The sequence below is a fragment of the Nerophis ophidion genome, linkage group LG11 (genome assembly GCF_033978795.1).
Source record: "Nerophis ophidion isolate RoL-2023_Sa linkage group LG11, RoL_Noph_v1.0, whole genome shotgun sequence".
NCBI lineage: Eukaryota > Metazoa > Chordata > Actinopteri > Syngnathiformes > Syngnathidae > Nerophis > Nerophis ophidion.
In genome coordinates, this window is record NC_084621.1 from 68367888 (window position 1) to 68387811 (window position 19924).

At 40.1% G+C, this 19924-nt stretch overlaps 1 protein-coding gene across 1 annotated transcript in view; it reads right to left on the reverse strand.

The window, feature by feature from the left end:
• Positions 1-3295: 3295 nt before the first annotated feature.
• tgfb2 (transforming growth factor, beta 2) overlaps positions 3296-19924 on the reverse strand; it is a 142189-nt gene continuing 125560 nt past the window's right edge. The window contains exons 3-7 of the mRNA XM_061916561.1: positions 15002-15134; positions 13797-13907; positions 13499-13673; positions 9875-10028; positions 3296-9806 (exon numbers count right to left, since the gene is read on the reverse strand). Coding sequence (XP_061772545.1) covers positions 9648-9806; positions 9875-10028; positions 13499-13673; positions 13797-13907; positions 15002-15134 — 732 coding nt within the window. The 3' untranslated portion in view covers positions 3296-9647. The remainder of the gene's footprint in view (positions 9807-9874; positions 10029-13498; positions 13674-13796; positions 13908-15001; positions 15135-19924) is intronic.

The following is a 19924-nucleotide window of genomic DNA, read 5'->3' on the forward strand; positions in this document are numbered from 1 at the left end:
TCTTCGGTCGCCCCCTTTTCTATGGAATGAGACAATTTAGGAGAGAAACATGCTCGGGGTGTCAAACTCAAGGCCTGGGGGCCAAATCTGGCCCGCCACATTATTTAACGTGGCCCGCGAAAATCCTAGAAATAACACACGTTAATAAAATGCCTAACCTTATCTTACTAAATATCCATCCGACGTCGGGTCGCGGGGGCAGCAGCCTAAGCAGGGAAGCCCAGACTTCCCTCTCCCCAGCCACTTCGTCTAGCTCTTCCCGGGGGATCCCGAGGCGTTCCCAGGCCAGCCGGGAGACATAGTCTTCCCAACATGTCCTGGGTCTTCCCCGTGGCCTCCTACCGGTTGGACGTGCCCTAAAAACCTCCCTCGGGAGGCGTTCGAGTGGCATCCTGACCAGATGCCCGAACCACCTCATCTGGCTCCGAGGCTTTACTTTGAGTTCCTCCCGGATGGCAGAGCTTCTCACCCTATCTCTAAGGGAGAGACCCAAACTCATTTGGGCCGCTTGTACCCGTGATCTTATCCTTTCGGTCATGACCCAAAGCTCATGACCATAGGTGAGGATGGGAACGTAGATCGACCGGTAAATTGAGAGCTTTGCCTTCCGGCTCAGCTCCTTCTTCACCACAACGGAGCGATACAACGTCCGCATTACTGAAGACGCCGCACTAAATATATTTGTCCTTTTGACATAAAAAAAATCATGTACTGCATGCAATTGCATATCGTTTCCAATGAAATATTATCAAAATCCAAATATCAAATAATCATGATGTAGTAGAATATCTGCTTGACTTATGGTTTCAAAGCTAATTATCAATGAATAATCGATTCACTAATTGTAATTTCACTATCGATGAAAATAATTGGGATTATTATTTTTGCCATAATCCTCCATTCCTACAAAATAATACAACTGGAAATGACACAATATGTTATCGCTTATGTCAGCAGCTAATTGAGGATCTTTTGTAACCCATTTTGAAATGGTTCTATTGTCATTTACGTACCAGTAACAGGGTTTCCCCTTGATTGCCACTATCTACACTATATCCTCTCCAAGGTTTCTCATTGTATCCCATTGGGGTGAGTTTTTTCCTTGCCCTGATGTGGGATCTGAGCCGAGGATGTCGTGGTGGCTTGTGCAGCCCTTTGAGACACTTGTGACTCAGGACTATATAAATAGTCGATTGATTGATTGAATCAAATTGTAGACTGTAAAATTGACAGTAGATTGTCGGGTTGAATTCAGCCGAGTTAGTTTTTTTTTTCCATATACAGTAAGACACTAAAACATTAAAAAAGTAAAAATAAAAAAACTATTGAAACAACAATTTGCAGTAATTTTCCCGCTAAAAACAGTGGTATTTTTTTCCCATTGCATTCCATTTATTAAATTGTTTTATATGCTGTAAAAAAAACACTGCTTTTCTTGTAAAATTCTCGGTACTGAGCTGCCAGTTTTTAAAGTAACATATTTTCGCAGCTTATGTAAAAAAATTTATTGTTCATGTATTTTATATATATATATATATATATATATATATATATATATATATATATATATATATATATATATATATATATATATATATATACCGTATTTCCTTGAATTGCCGCCGAAGCGCAAATTAATTTAAAACCTAGTCTCACTCCTGTGCTTACCAAAGGCATGCGGTAAAAGTAAGCATGCGCTAATTATTTTAAAACCTCTTCTCACTCCGGCACTTACCAAAGGCATGCAGTAAAAATTTAAGTGTGATGTCACGAGTTTGACCAGGCGGTGATACTATATATATATATATATATATATATATATATATATAAATATATTTATATATATATATACCATATTTCCTTGAATTGCCGCCGGGGCGCGAATTAATTTAAAACCTCGTCTCACTCCTGCGCTTACCAAAGGCATGCGGTAAAAGTAAGCATGCGCTAATTATTTTAAAACCTCTTCTCACTCTGGCACTTACCAAAGGCATGCAGTAAAAAATTGGAGTGTGATGTAAGCTTGGACCTTAAAATCCTACTGAACAGCTCTTAATCTTCGTCCCTTTATGTGGTTTCAAATTACCGGTATTGAAATCGGCCTCCTCCATTTTGAAAATGATGACAGGGGAAGTGTCACTCGTGACGTCACGAGTTCGACCAGGCGGTAATACTAAGCATGCGCTAATTATTTTGCGAAGCGAGTTTGACCCGGCAGTAATTCAAGTCAGGCGCATACTATATGCTCTGTGGCAATTCAAGGAAATACGGTATATATATATATATATATATATATATATAACCTGAAAAAAGGTTGAAAAACCACTGACTTAGATGACTAACACTCTACACATACATATATTATTTCACAAGTATATATACAAAAAAATAAACAAAGAAAGTAATTTATGTCGCGTAATTTTAGTCAAAAAGAGTCCAGTGAGTGGTGTGGCACACTTTCACACGAGGCAGTCGCGGACATGAACTCGTATTAAACCTGCAGAAAATCGACTTTTTGTTACAGAAGGTTTGAAATATTCAGTGTTCACTTTCGATTTAATGGAAAACTGTGGTGACTAATATAAATGGATACTTATAAAGCGTATATATATATATATATATATATATATATATATGTCTTGATTGGATTATCCAGAGAACAGTGCTCTATACCGTGGTAGAGCGCAAAATGTAGGTGTGGGAAAAATCACAAGAATACTTCATCTCTACAGAACTGTTTCATGAGGGAACCCCTCATGAAACAGTTCTGTAGAGATGAAGTAGTCTTGTGATTTTTCCCACACCTATATATATATATATATATATATATATATATATATATATCTTGATTAGATTATCCACAGAATAGTGCTCGGTACCGTGGTAGAGCGCAATATGTAGGTGTGGGAAAAATCACAAGACTACTTCATCTCTACAGAACTGTTTCATGAGGGGTTCCCTCAATCATCAGGAGATTTTAATGGAAGCATTCACATACAATGGTTTATATAGGGCACAGAGTGGGTGGGTACAAGCAGGCGTAGGGTGTGGTGATTGGCTCATGTGTTACCTAGGTAACATGTGCCCTATATAAACCATTGTATGTGAATGCTTCCATTAAATCTCCTGATGATTGAGGGAACTCCTCATGAAACAGTTCTGTAGAGATGAAGTAGTCTTGTGATGTTTCCCATACCTACACACACACATATATATATATATATATATATATATATATATATATGTATATATATATATATATATATATATATATATATATATATATACCGCACACACAATATTTTGCTTTGTCAAAGGCAATATGCATGCAAAGTCCTACATTATAAACATGACTTAAAGGGGCTGTTTGCAGCATTTACACAAATGCCTCCAAGGCGCCAACTTTCCTGTGTATTTTACACCGTATTTCCCGCCCTTTCACGACTTCTTCTATGTAATAGTGTTGTCCCGATACCGGCACCAAAATTATTATGATACTTTTCTAAATAAAGGGCACCGCAAAAAATTGCATTATTGGCTTTATTTTAACAAAAAAAATCTTACAATACAATAAACATACGTTTCTTATTGCAAGTTTGTCCTTAAATAAAATAGTGAATATACAAGGTAACTTGTCTTTTAGTAGTAGGTAAACAAACAAAGGCTCCTAATTTAGCTGCTGACATATGCAGTAACATATTGTGTCATTCCTCATTCTATTATTTTGTCATTATTTAAAAGGACAAGTGGTACAAAATGAAATATTAATCTATTTGTTCATTAACTGTTAATATCTGCTAACTTTGTCTTTTAACATGTTCTATCTGCACTTCTGTTAAAAGGTAAAAATCACTTATTCTTCTGTTGTTTGATACTTGACATTAGTTTCGGATGATACCACAACAGGATCATACATTGGTCATATTCAAAGTCCTCATGTGTCAAGGGACATATATCCTGAGTTTAAAAACACAATATCAATTTTAAAAAAAACGAAAGACGATGTTGTGATGCCAAAAAATATTGATGTAACCATAGTAGTATCGACTAAATACGCTACTGTACTTGTTATCATTACTGTGGATGTTAGGTGTAGATCCACCCATGGCGGACCGGTACTTTTTAGACGCAGTATAGTACTGAATATGATTCATTAGTATCGCGGGACTATAACAATACCGGTATACCATACAACCCTAGTATGTAATAGCGTAATTAAGTACATACACGTTAGCAATAGGTGTTGTTAGCTCAGAACTGGGCAAATTAAGTCTTGGGGGCCGCATGCGGCTCGTTAATCTTTTCAATCTGGCCCGCCGGGCTTTCTCGAGTCATTTTTTTAACCTTTAATATGGAAACTGTAGATGAGCAGTGATGTTTTCAAAAGACCGTAAGTCTTGAACTGTATTTCAACGGTTGGACTCTGCGCTTTTGCATGATGTAGTAGTTGCTATGGTAATCTAATTAGTTACTTTGGTAATTACTAAGGTAATTAATTACACAGCAGCTCAGAGGAGGCACCAAGCAGCGTGGGTGGGGAGCGTTTCCACAGAGTGTTTACAGAGCGGCCAACCTGAAATGCAGGTGTCAGGGACAGACGTTGAAGGAGATTTTTACAACAAAGTTCTAAAGCTTTGTGATATATCAGATTATAAGTGGCTTTTTTTACCCGTTGCGTTTATATTTTGCTGTGTTTGTTGCATTTTTGTCGCGTTTCGCTTGATTGTAAAATATGTCAATTGATAGGGGGTGTGACGTCTATATGTTGTCAATATTCAGTGTTTTATCCCTCATAGTTAATATTGTAAATCCCACATTCTTTATTTTCATGTACACTCTAGGTGTCTCATTCAGTAAAAATTATGAAAATTCCATTCCGCGTTTAAGGCGGTCTGTCATAACGTTTTAGCATTCAATCCGACATTATTGTGAGGTTTTGTATTAGTCCATCCATCCATCTTCTTCCGCTTATCCGAGGTCGGGTCGCGGGGGCAGCAGCCTAAGCAGGGAAACCCAGACTTCCCTCTCCCCAGCCACTTCGTCTAGCTCTTCCCGGGGGATCCCGAGGCGTTCCCAGGCCAGCCGGGAGACATAGTCTTCCCAACGTGTCCTGGGTCTTCCCCGTGGCCTCCTACCGGTTGGACGTGCCCTAAACACCTCCCTAGGGAGGCGTTCGGGTGGCATCCTGACCAGATGCCCGAACCACCTCATCTGGCTCCTCTCCATGTGGAGGAGCAGCGGCTTTACTTTGAGTTCCTCCCGGATGGCAGAGCTTCTCACCCTATCTCTAAGGGAGAGGGAAACTCATTTGGGCCGCTTGTACCCGTGATCTTATCGTTTCGGTCATGACCCAAAGCTCATGACCATAGGTGAGGATGGGAACGTAGATCGACCGGTAAATTGAGAGCTTTGCCTTCCGGCTCAGCTCCTTCTTCACCACAAGGGATCGGTACAACGTCCGCATTACTGAAGACGCCGCACCGATCCGCCTGTCGATCTCACCATCCACTCTTCCCTCACTCGTGAACAAGACTCCTAGGTACTTGAACTCCTCCACTTGGGGCAGGGTCTCCTCCCCAACCCGGAGATTTTGTATTAGTGTTCCTAAAAATACATACCGGCGTAAACACCAATCATTTTATTTGGGCTGGTTAAATAAATGTGTAATTGTGAAAAGAATAGACAATTGTCAAAGAAATGTGTTCCGTTAAAGCACTATGGGTAACACAAGCCATCCGATTGGTGTTCTTGTTATATGTTTGAAAAATGTTACAGTGAGGGAGTTGCAAACAGCCCCTTTAATTAGATATATCATCATTTGAGTGTTTTCATAAAAAAAAAATAAAGTTTCCTAAACAAATTAACTAAATAAAAATGATGCACATTTCTAGTTTATTCCCATTGATTCCTGCAACAATGTTGTTTACGTACATTTGTCTCGTTGAAGCTTGACAGTACATGTGAAAAAACAAAAAAACAACAAAAAAAACTGAATTAAACTTTCTCGGGAGAAGAACTGTTTTATAAATTTCATACTAACTTCAGATCATTTCAGTTTAAAATGAACTACAGGATAAGAATCTTAATCTGTTACCGGGAGATCCTGTTTGAGGATAAAGAATAAACATATTTTTATCTCCAGTAATAAATACATGTTGCCATACATTATAAAAGTTGCTTCCGTTTCAATGATGTCAATATACTTGCAATATTAATGTGTCTGAAAATAATCAATTTTAACAATATGGAAGGTCTTGGGGTGTGGTTAAATTTAAGGATAATAAATGTTTCTCGTCCTTATAGCTCGTTAATTCAACAAAATAATATTCTACAGTAGAACCTTGATTTACGAACCCCTCATTGTACGAACTTTTTAATTTACTAATCAAAGACCGAATAAAAATCAGCCATTGTGCTGATTTAATACTTTAGTGTATGTTTTTAGCCTTTTTACAACATGTTTCTTGTTTTTTTTTTAGCTAAATATAAAACCAAAGAAAGTAATGGACAAGTGGAGTGGGGTTTGAACCATTCAGGAAGCATTTTGACAGTGTGAGCGCGTCGGCATGGTGATTGCGAATGAGGACAGTTCAGTTTGTTGTTGTTTTGACTTCATTAAATACTAAAACCCAACACCAGTGAAGTTGGCACGGAGGACACGAGGTCCACAGTTTCCAAAAACAATTTGAAATGTGGACTCGTTAGCCCACCGAACACTTTTTCCACTTTGCATCAGTCCATTTTGGATGAACTTGGGCCCAGCAAAGCCGGTGGCGTTAGTGGGTGTTGTTGATAAATGGCTTTCGCTTTGCTTACAGATGTAGTGACAAACTGTAATAATAATAATAATAATATTAACTTAGATTTATATCACGCTTTTCTGAACACTCAAAGCGCTCACAGATAAGTGGTACTCAACATTCATTCACAGCTGGTGGTGGTAAGCTACATCAGTAGCCCTGGGGTAGACTGACGGAAGCCTGGCTGCCAGTTTGCACCTACAGCCCCTCCAACCACCACCTATCATTCATTCATCATTCATTCACCAGTGTGAGCGGCACCGGGGGCAAAGGGTGAAGTGTCCAGCCCAAGGACACAACGGCAGCTATTTTTTGGATGCAACCTGCAACCCTGCAACCCTCAGGTTTCTAGCTGGCCGCTCTACCCACTACGCCATGCCGCCCCCTAACTGTAGTTACCGACAGTGGTTTTATGAGGTTTTCCTGAGCCCATGCGGTGATATCTTTTACACACTGATGTCGCTTTTCATGCAGTACCGCCTGAGGGATCGAAAGTTACAGACATTCAGATTCTCTGGATTTTTTTGATGATATTATGGACCGTAGATGGTGAAATCCCTAAATTCCTTGCAATAGCTGGTTGAGAAAAGTTGTTCTTAAACTGTTTGACAAGTTGTTCACGCATTTGTTCACAAAGTGGTGGCCCTCGCCCCATCCTTGTTGGTGAATGACTGAGCATTTCATGGAAGCTGCTTTTATACCCAATCATGGCACCATGAATTGATTAACAAGTTGAAAAACTTATTGGGGTGTTACCATTTAGTGGTCAATTGTACGGAATATGTACTGAACTGTGCAATCTACTAATAAAAGTATCAATCATTCAATTAATCAATCAGGCACCCACCTGTTCCCAATTAGCCTGTTCACCTGTGGGATGTTCCAAATAAGTGTTTGATGAGCATTCCTCAACTTTGTCAGTCTTTTTTGCCATTTGTGCCAGCTTTTTTGAAACGTGTTGCAGGCATCAAATTCCAAATGAGCTATCATTTGCAAAACAAAAATGTAATTTCTCTGTTTGAACATGAAATATTTAGTCTTTGTAGTCTATTTAATTGAATATAGGTTGAAAAGGATTTGAAAACCATTGTATTCTTTTTTTTTTTTTTTTTTTTACCATTTACACAACGTGCCAACTTCACTGGTTTTGGGTTTTGTAGAAAGTCTCCCCCTTGTTATGTTTGTTTACTATACAATACTGTATAGCACTTTATATTCTGTTCAAAGTGTACAAACTTTTACTAAAATATGGACTTTTTTCGAGACTGAAACCTATTATTCTTGTTTACATTGTTTGTTATTGAGAGATTTGCTTCAATATATTGTACGAACGTTCTTAATTTCCCCAAAAACAATTAAGTTCATAAATTGAGGTTCCACTGCAGGAATTGGGTTGCATTAATGCTTTTGTTTATAGATCTGTTCCCCCTTTGTACAAACTGACAGGACTGAGAAACCTATTATTCTTGTTTACATTGTTTGTTATTGAGAGATTTGCTTCAATATACATTACGAACGTTCTTAATTTCCCCAAAACAATTAAGTTCATAAATTGAGGTTCCACTGCAGGAATTGGGTTGCATCAATGCTTTTGTTTATAGATCTGTTCCCCCTTTGTACAAACTGACAGGACTGATGTTCAAAACTACAACAACAAAAACGTTTCTTACATGGCATGATATCTCTTCTGGTAACCCTTTCAGAAAATCCTGAAAATGTGTATAATAAATATGTCCAGCACCTGTAAGATACAAAAGGTCAAAGAGGTTGCATTTCATCAATGCCCACTTTTTCTACCATATTCAAAATGCTTTAGGTGCTGAGGCACATAAGCACGAACATCTTAAATAGCAAAACCGAGAAGACATTAAAGCACAACGTGTATATATATATATATATATATGTATATATATATATAAAAAGCCCTCAAAAAGGTGGCTGGATGTTGAGGGTGGAGCTATGTCATTCGTAGCATTTCACATAACAGACACTTATCACGTAAACCTCCAGTGTTTGCCTTGACTCTCATGTCTGGTGTGACGAGTGCGTGAGGTGATTCGTGTGGACTTGGCCTTCAAAAGACAAACAAAGGGCATGGACTTGCCATGACAATTGCTTGGCATGGCATGGGTAACACCGGTTGCCATTTGACAAGTTTTGTATGATTTCTAAGTTGAAGCCATCAATCAAGTCTCCGACAAGCAAATTTGGTCGAAAAATGAACAGAATTATAATAATAGGAGTGTTCCTAAACTAAACTTGAATGATGGAATGAGACACGGAACTGTTATCTGTCGCCAATACCAATTAAGACTGTCGAACTTACTAAAACTTGATGGTCGTCTACTAACTGTAGAACCGCGGTGTGGTCAAACATACTGCCCATGTCGTGTAGAAATGTCCATGGTTGTCGGTTTTAGAAAAAAAAAAATATTCGGGATGTCTTTATCTTCCAGCACGGGTCCAATGCCCTCTGCGTAGCACCAAAATAACTGCACTGTTTCTCTTCCGAGAGAAATAGGGTTTATTGGGTCTAAAAGGCTGAATGTTGACATCTGATAGCCAACAGACGCTAGTGCCGGGAGCCAAGTAGGACGGCACATCGCAATTCATGTTACTCATGCAAATATCAAGCCACAAGCCTGGATTTGCTTGATTGGCACTTCGCATTGGTGTCAAAGTCTGTGCTGTGTGTTTGAAAGCGTCGCCGTGCCCCGTTTGGAATGAGGTTGATCTGTTCTGGATGTCTCGTCTTGTGGAAATAGAAGATATGATACGGCTGTAAATGGTGCGGGGGTGCGTTATTGTGTGAAGAAAGGTTGTGTAGTGTTGGCTTTTCAAGAGTTTCTAGCTGCACTTGCAAGACTTGACCTTCATATTGGAGAGATGTTCTATTTTGGGAGTCTTGCCGATATAGTAGAGGATAGTGAGGGGTTCCAGGTCCTGGGGCACACAGCAGGGCGATGCTGATGCATCTGGGTTGATGCTGTTATACAAGCCTAACACCTAGAAAGACAATCACAATCAAACAATTGCATAATCCGGACAATGATTTTATGTTAAGCTCAGAGTACCTTGGAATGCTGAGTGTCAGAACTCCATAGATAAGGACAGGCTCCGGCACAGAAGTTGGCCTCGTAGCCTTTTGGCTCGTGAATCCACCTCCAGCCGAGGTCTTTCTTAAAGTCAATGTAGAGGGACCTTAAGCAACAGTTGTCCTGAACGTTTCTGTTATTCACAAAGGAGAAGAAGATGATGGGTGAACTGCAATGTGAGACTTATTTTGACAAAGTGATCTGTAGGGATTTTTTGGTACCGGTCCAGGAAGACCGTTGAGATTCTGGACCAACAATACTGCTATTGGTATTTTATCCAGCTGACCGTCGCAACTATGACTCTGTCACATTCAGTTCAAGTGCCGCTACTACGCAGGGGTAGATGGGAATCAACTTGCAATAACCTCAAATAAGGAAGCAACAATGAAGATCAATCAATCAATCAATCAATGTTTATTTATATAGCCCCAAATCACAAATGTCTCAAAGGACTGCACAAATCATTACGACTACAACATCCTCGGAAGAACCCACAAAAGGGCAAGGAAAACTCACACCCAGTGGGCAGGGAGAATTCACATCCAGTGGGACGCCAGTGACAATGCTGACTATGAGAAACCTTGGAGAGGACCTCAGATGTGGGCAACTCCCCCCCCCTCTAGGGGACCGAAAGCAATGGATGTCGAGCGGGTCTAACATGATACTGTGAAAGTTCAATCCATAGTGGCTCCAACACAGCCGCGAAAGTTCAGTTCAAGCGGATCCAAGACAGCAGCCAGAGTCCCGTCCACAGGAAACCATCTCAAGCGGAGGCGGATCAGCAGCGTAGAGATGTCCCCAATCGATACAGGCGAGCGGTCCATCCTGGGTCCCGACGAGCGGTCCATCCTGGTTCTCGACTCTGGACAGCCAGTACTTCATCCATGGTCATCGGACCGGACCCCCTCCACAAGGGAGGGGGGGGACGTAGGAGAAAGAAAAGTAGCGGCAGATCAACTGGTCTAAAAAGGAGGTCTATTTAAAGGCTAGAGTATACAGATGAGTTTTAAGGTGAGACTTAAATGCTTCTACTGAGGTGGCATCTCGAACTGTTACCGGGAGGGCATTCCAGAGTACTGGAGCCCGAACGGAAAACGCTCTATAGCCAGCAGACTTTTATTGGGCTCTAGGAATCACTAATAAGCCGGAGTCTTTCGAACGCAGATTTCTTGCCGGGACATATGGTACAATACAATCGGCAAGATAGGCTGGAGCTAGACCGTGTAGTATTTTATACGTAAGTAGTAAAACCTTAAAGTCACATCTTAAGTGCACAGGAAGCCAGTGCAGGTGAGCCAGTATAGGTATATATGTATGTATATATGTATATAAAGGTATATACAGTACAGGTATATATGTATGTATATATGTATATAAAGGTATATACAGTACAGGCGTAATGTGATCAAACTTTCTTGTTCTTGTCAAAAGTCTAGCAGCCGCATTTTGTACCAACTGTAATCTTTTAATGCTAGACATGGGGAGACCCAAAAATAATACGTTACAGTAATCGAGACGAGACGTAACAAACGCATGGATAATGATCTCAGCGTCTTTAGTGGACAGAATGGAGCGAATTTTAGCGATATTACGGAGATGAAAGAAGGCCGTTTTAGTAACGCTTTTAATGTGTGACTCAAAGGAGAGAGTTGGGTCGAAGATAATACCCAGATTCTTTACCGTGTCGCCTTGTTTAATTGTTTGGTTGTCAAATGTTAGAGTTGTATTCTTAAATAGAGGTCGGTGTCTAGCAGGACCGATAATCAGCATTTCCGTTTTTTTGGCGTTGAGTTGCAAAAAGTTAGCGGACATCCATTGTTTAATTTCATTAAGACACGCCTCCAGCTGACTACAGTCCGGCGTGTTGGTCAGCTTTAGGGGCATGTAGAGTTGGGTGTCATCAGCATAACAGTGAAAGCGAATACCGTATTTGCGTATGATGTCACCTAGCGGCAGCATGTAGATGAGTGGAACATGTTGAAGGTGGAATGGTTTGAATGGGTTGAAAAAATGTGGAAATGGTGAAAGTTTGAATAATGGCCTATTCTTTTTGAATGGGGGAAAAATGTCCCGGAAAATCTGGATTTCTAGGAAATCTGGGAATTTTTTTTTTTACTTGTTGAAAGAGAACGCTTAATTTGGGAGTTTCGGGAAAAGCTGGGAATTTTTTGGTAAATGTTAGAATGGAATGTTTTGAAGTATATTGTAAGTGTGTGTGAATTTAAATGTATTATATATAGATAATATATAGCATCTACGCAGCAACCAATGAACTGAATTATATTATATATATTATTGTATTATATATTGCAAATATATATTGTATATGAATAGGGGTGGGACCTAATAAGTTTACATCTTCCCACTCCCTTTTGAGCCAATCTTGACATCTACAAAAGATTAGTCACATGTAATGTTTTCAATGTAGGTGTAAAAATAATGTATTTATATATTTCTTTTGTATTTTATGTCATTCTCTTGTTTTGTTTGCATGGCTCAAAAGAAACCATTCATTCATTCAAGTGAAGTCAAGGGAAATCAGTCCTACCCTCAACCATTTTAATTTAAGTCTCACCTTAAAACTCATTTGTATACTCTAGCCTTTAAATAGACTCCCTTTTTAGACCAGTTGATCTGCCGTTTCTTTTCTTTTTCTTCTATGTCCCACTCTCCCTTGTGGAGGGGGTCCGGTCCGATCCGGTGGCCATGTACTGCTTGCCTGTGTATCGGCTGGGGACATCTCTGCGCTGCTGATCCGCCTCCGCTTGGGATGGTTTCCTGCTGGCTCCGCTGTGAACGGGACTCTCGCTGCTGTGTTGGATCCGCTTTGGACTGGACTCTCGCGACTGTGTTGGATCCATTGTGGATTGAACTTTCACAGTATCATGTTAGACCTGCTCGACATCCATTGCTTTCCTCCTCTCCAAGGTTCTCATAGTCATCATTGTCACCGACGTCCCACTGGGTGTGAGTTTTCCTTGCCCTTATGTGGGCCTACCGAGGATGTCGTAGTGGTTTGTGCAGCCCTTTGAGACACTAGTGATTTAGGGCTATATAAGTAAACATTGATTGATTGATTGATTGATAATTTGCGATGGAAAGCCCTAGCATGACAAATGTGGCCCACGGACTGCCAGTTGACGTTCACGGCCTTTGGAACTACAATGATGGTGCATTCAATCGTTCAAAAGCACGCCTGTATACAAACGTCAAACTGTTCATGGGTAAGTAAAGTTACATTGATTTACAGTATATTTTGCACTGTGTACAGTAGGAAGTGGATCCATATGGCCCTATTCGTGTCACAGTTTACCTGACACATGAAATGTGATAAATTGGGATCGGAGGATGCCTGATAAACTTCAGTCGCCAAATGGCAGTAGAGTGTTGAATATCATCAAATCTGTTTTGTGGCAATTCCAACTGTGACCAAAGCATCATTTGCTATGTAGAGAGGTGCTTTCCATCATTTTCAGCAGACAGCATTGCAAAATGATTAACCACCCCCCCTCTTCCTCTTGCCCCAGGAATGGGGCCATATGAATTCCCTACTGTACGTCGAAAGAGCGAGTTTATCTATAAAATGGTTACGGAGCTCAGTACTTGGAACAGTAAGCTGCATCCAGGGCTCTCTTGGTCCGATGGGCTTTGTGGTGAAATGGCGACTCCAAGCGGTAAGAGGGCAGCAGCATAATTAGAAGGTGAGGAGCTCGAACACTGTGGCGCCGCCTCTTGGATACTTTCAGGTCACCACCGTGGATGAAGCTGTCATCAATACCTACAGACGGTAAAACCGGATCAATCAGCTGCAGCAGACTACAATATCAAAGGACGTAGATATTAACTAGCTACAAGGATATGTTTAGTTATGGTTGATTAACAAGCTTTCAGATCAAATAACCTGCAAACCGTGCCTCCAGCTCCTCGCTCTTGTTGGGAATGATGTAGTTATTCGATGGCACAAAGGTACAACATGGACAGTGTAGGCTCAGCTTGAATCCACTGTTTCTGTCTAAGGAAAGACAGTCACGTTACAACGTTCTACAACCAATCATAGAACGACAAGGAACTTAAAGGCCTACTGAAAGCCACTACTAGTGACCACGCAGTCTGATAGTTTATATATCAATGATGAAATATTAACATTGCAACACATGACAATACGGCCTTTGTAGTTGACTAAATTGCAATTTTAAACTGTTGAAAACGTTGCTTAATGATAACGCTTATGTTGACGTTATAGGTTGGAGCGGACCATTTATCCCAGCACCACTCTCGGCTAAAAGTCGTCTGCTTTAATCGCATAATTACACGGTATTTTGGACATCTGTGTTGCTGAATCTTTTGCAAATTTGTTGAATTAATAATGGAGACGTCAAAGAAGAATGCTGTTGGTGGAAAGCGGTGGATTGCAGCAACCAAAACACAAGTCTTTGTTTGTTGTGAAGCTTTAATATGGAACAGAGCGGTCAAGCGAACATGTTTTTCGACCACATGTCAACCGGCAGGTTTCGGTGAGAAAATTGTGGTAATAAGTCGGCTCTTACCGGAGACATGAGCGGAGCTTGCAGCTGCGACTTTCTTGGCTCGACTTTCAGGTATGCCTTTATAATCTCACTAAAACACTAGTAACACAATAAGCAGATAAGGGATTTTCCAGAATTATCCTAGTAAATGTGTCTATTAACATCTGAATTGCTCCCACTGCCGTCGCCTTTTTTTTTCTTTTTCTAGTGCTTCACTCTAACTTTCCTCATCCACGAATCTTTCATTCTCGCTCAAAATAATGGGGAAATCGTCGCTTTCTCGGTCCGAATCGCTCTTGCTGCTGGTGGCTATGATTATAAACAATGTGAAGATGTGAGGAGCTCCACAACCCGTGACGTCACGCGCACATCGTCTGCTACTTCTGGTAGAGGCAAAGCTTTTTTATTAGCGACCAAAAGTTGCGATCTTTATCGTCGATGCTCTCTGCTAAATCCTTTCAGCAAAAATACGGCAATATCGCGAACTGATCAAATATGACACATAGAATGGACCTGCTATCCCCGTTTAAATAAGAACATCTCATTTCAGTAGGCCTTTAAAGGAAATGCATGCAGTCACCTCTGTGGTTCATCCATTCGTTCACAGCCTGCGTCACATCGAAGATCAGCCATTCGCCTTCTGTTTGTGTTCGCACCACTCTGCTGTCGATATATCGTTGTGTTGGGGATGCCAGGTCTTTGTGGGTTGAGATCTGTGCACAGTACAGAGGTACGAAACATCAAATCTAACACTTCAAATCCGAAACATTACAATAACTGGTGATTAGTAGGACTGTCTTTAAATTGTCAAAGATTTGATTGGGAGGAGTCTGATTCAACTATCAACATCACAGTTGGATTGTCTGATATTAACCCCCTTACGCCCCCCTGTGAGAAAAAATATGCGTTTAGCACTGTAACTGTTGAGGCCCCATGCGAAAAGCAGGTCGTGTGGGAAGATGGACAGATTCCGTTCATACTGTTTTCTTTAAATCAGGGGTCGGGAACCTTTTTGGCTGAGAGAGCCAAGAAGCCAAATATTTTAAAATGTATTTCCGTAAGAGCCATATAATATTTTTTTTTAACACTGAACACAACTAAACGCGTGCATTTTTAAGAAAGACCAACATTTCTAGAGTACAAACATTGTTATTCTGAAGCTAACTGTGGAGGGGCGGGGCCTGCGGTCCTGCAGCGAAGGGGGGTGTTGCCAGGACCGGCCTCGAAATCAGCGACAGGTGCGTAGATAGCCCACCTGGGCCTTGTTATCTAATCACCTGTCGCTCTGTTTATAAGCAGCAGCCAGGAGGAGAGACGGGGTTGGGGCTGGAGCCAGAGTGCTAGCGAGAACGAAAGAAAAACAGACAATTGCTGGAAAGCAACTGAGAGACTTATTGAAAAATAAAAAAAATATCGTAACCCTCAAACAGGCTTTCATGTCGGTGCTTGGTGGTCTGAAGAACCCCCAATAATAAATTAAAACACTTCTTACCCGAGCATGTTTTATATTTTGAACGTCATTTTTAACACTTTGACTACAAGCGGAATTATTCATGACTTATCGTGTTAAGCAGTGTCAGCTCAGATTTATCCGGGAGCCAGATGCAGTCAACAAAAGAGCCGCATCAGGCTCGCGAGCCACAGGTTCCCTACCCCTGCTTTAAATATTCGTAAAAAAGCGATCGCTGCATCTTGGTGTGACGTCACGTAAACAGCTGCCTCTTACATCTCTTCCATCCATCCATTTCCTACCGCTTTTGGGGTGGCGGGGGGCGCTGGCGCCTATCTCAGCTACAATCGGGCAGAAGGTGGTGCACACCCTGGACAAGAAGCCACCTCATCGCAGGGCCAACACAGATAGACAGACAACATTCACACTCACATTTAATGAACTTTTGGTAAAAATAGAACAAGAAATGACAGTGCTTAAAAACGGGTTTGATATGAATAAATTATCACTCAATATTGCTAAAACTAAATTTATGATATTTGGTACGAAAAATTAAGTAAATATTAAAATAAATGGAGATAAAATTGAGCGTGTCTTTGATACTAAGTTTTTTGGAGTTATAATTGACTATAAATTATCATGGAGACAACATGTCAATTATATAAAAACAAAAATATCAAAACACTTGGTGTTTTGTATAAAACTAAAGAATTATTTAATTATAATTCTTTGTTAACAATTTATTATACTTTGATACTTCCATACATGACATACTGTGTAGAACTCTGGGGAACCACTTTTAAAACCATAATTAACGATATTGTTTTGCTGCAAAAAAAAGCTGTATGGCTAATAAACAAAGCAGGATATTATGACCACACCCATCTATTATTTGTTACATCAAAACTTATGACATTTCACGATATTGTTTATTATAAAATAACACAGATAATGTTCAAAGCAAAAATAAATACTCTTCCAGAAGGAATTCAAAAAGACTTCTCTCTACAGACCAGCAAATACAATCTAAGAGATGAATCTAAGTTTATTTGACCAAAAGCAAGACTAGTTGTTAAACGTCGATGTTTATCTGTTCTCGGTGTTCATTTGTGGAATTCTGTTGGTAAAGAAATAAAAACGAGTGACTCGGTATTTAATTTAAAAAAGAACATGTCACAATGTATTTTAAAAAGTTATGTGATCTAGAAATGTATGTTTGTTTGGTTAAATGTTGTATTTAGAAGGTATGTATGTTTATCTATTTACAGAAAAGTGCATGTGTGTAAGTACATATTTTTGTATTGTTTGTTAAAGGGCAACTTAAATGTAAATGCTGAATGACTATATTTCTTTTTGTGTTGCAGAATTATTAGAAAAGGTAACTTAATTGAATGTAAAAAATGTTATGTTGGGCTTATAAGCTTTTTTGCTTCTGCCTGTTTCAGTCATGTTATTCATTTTTGAATCGTGATCTATGTTTTGAATATGTTTTTGTTGGACTGAAAATAAACTGAAACTGAACATTCACACACTAGGGCCAATTTAGTGTTGCCAATCAACCTATCCCCAGGTGCATGTCTTTGGAAGTGGGAGGAAGCCGGAGTACCCGGAGGGAACCCACGCAGTCACGGGGAGAACATGCAAACTCCACACAGAAAGATCCCGAGCCTGGATTTGAACCCAGGACTGCAGGAACTTCGTATTGTGAGGCAGACGAACTAACCCCTCTGCCACCGTGAAGCCTCAATTACATATCAAAAGTATTGGTCTGCAAATCATAATATTTGACTCATCGTGCTGGGAGGATGTTTCTACGTGATCGAGGCTCGTCGAGAGACTCTACTGTCAGACACAAAGCTCACGGTCTAATCACATGCTCTTTGACGATTAAATCCCAACCCTGGCCCGCTGAAACTTGGACACAGCACGGCGTACCTTCCACTGGTTTAAATCTGCAAACTTTGTTCCAACCTCCAGTTCCTTTATTTAGTCAAGTTCGATGTCCTCTTGATAACTGTGCCAGAGCCGAGAACTTCACAAACTGTGGTAAGTATTTTTTTGAGGTACAAAAAACAAAACTCGCTAATTTTCTCTTGTATTTTTTCACTTTTAAAGAAAGACTGCAACCTCTCTAAATAATTATGTAATCCCCAGTCTTGGAGGATGTTTTTTCAGTTGTTTAATTTTGTACAAACCCCGTTTCCATATGAGTTGGGAATTTGTGTTAGATGTAAATATAAACAGAATACAATGATTTGCAAATCATTTTTAACTCATATTCAATTAAATGCACTACAAAGACAACATATTTGATGTTCAAACTCACAAACTTTTTTTTTTTTTTTTAAATAATAATTAACTTAGAATTTCATGGCTGCAACACGTGCCAAAGTAGTTGGGAAAGGGCATGTTCACCACTGTGTTACATCACCTTTTCTTTCAACAACACTCAATAAATATTTGGGAACTGAGGAAACTAATTGTTGAAGCTTTGAAAGTGGAATTATTTCCCATTCTTGTTTTATGTAGAGCTTCCATGAATTGATTAACATGGACCCCGACTTAAACAAGTTGAAAAACTTATTGGGGTGTTACCATTTAGTGGTCAATTGTAGGGAATATGTACTGTACTGTGCAATCTACTAATAAAAGTATCAATCAATCAATCAATCAAAAGACAAACAAACCGAAGCACAAAGGCACACAAAAGGAAACACAAAACAATTAGCGTGAAAGCTAGGAATAAAATAAAGCTTAGCGTGAGAGCTAGCGAAAACGAGAGTGAGAGACAAGTCGTAAACAGATGTATGTGAACAAACTAAGATCCGACAATCAGTGAACAGAAAACGCTGGCTTATAAACAGGTGGTGATTAGTAAAGACAGGTGTGCTGGAAAAGAGAGTAGCAGCTGAAACTAATGAGTGACCATGGAAACGAACAAAACAGGAACTAAGTATGTCAAACCGCAGAGTGATATAAAAATGGAACAAAAATAACAATATGGTGATGATCCGACCATCGGATCACAATAGCGGACGCTGTATCGATCCGTTGTGGTGAAGAAGGAGCTGAGCCAGAAGGCAAAGTACTCAATTGTACGTAATATGTACTGTACTGTGCAATCTACTAATAAAAGTATCAATCAATCAATCAATTCCGTCGTTCAACAGTCCGCTATCGTATTTTACTCTTCATAATGCGCCACACATTTTCGACGGGAGACAGGTCTGGACTGCAGGTGGGCCAGGAAAGTACCCGCACTCTTTTACTACGAAACCACGCTGTTGTAACACGTGCTGAACGTGGCTTGGCATTGTCTTACTGAAATAAGCAGGGGCCTCCATGAAAAAGATGGCGCTTAGATGGCAGCATATGTTGTTCCAAAACCTGGATGTACCTTTCAGCATTAATGGTGCCTTCACAGATGTGTAAGTTACCCATGCCTTGGGCACTAATGCACCCCCATACCATCACACATGTGTAAGTTACCCATGCCTTGTTCACTAATACACCCCCATACCATCACACATGTGTAAGTTACCCATGTCTTGTTCACTAATACACCCCCATACCATCACACATGTGTAAGTTACCCATGTCTTGTTCACTAATACACCCCCATACCATCACACATGTGTAAGTTACCCATGTCTTGTTCACTAATACACCCCCATACCATCACACATGTGTAAGTTAGTCATGTCTTGTTCACTAATACACCCCCATACCATCACACATGTGTAAGTTACCCATGTCTTGTTCACTAATACACCCCCATACCATCACACATGTGTAAGTTACCCATGTCTTGTTCACTAATACACCCCCATACCATCACACATGTGTAAGTTACCCATGTCTTGTTCACTAATACACCCCCATACCATCACACATGTGTAAGTTAGTCATGTCTTGGGCACTAATACACCCCCATACCATCACACATGTGTAAGTTACCCATGTCTTGTTCACTAATACACCCCCATACCATCACACATGTGTAAGTTACCCATGTCTTGTTCACTAATACACCCCCATACCATCACACATGTG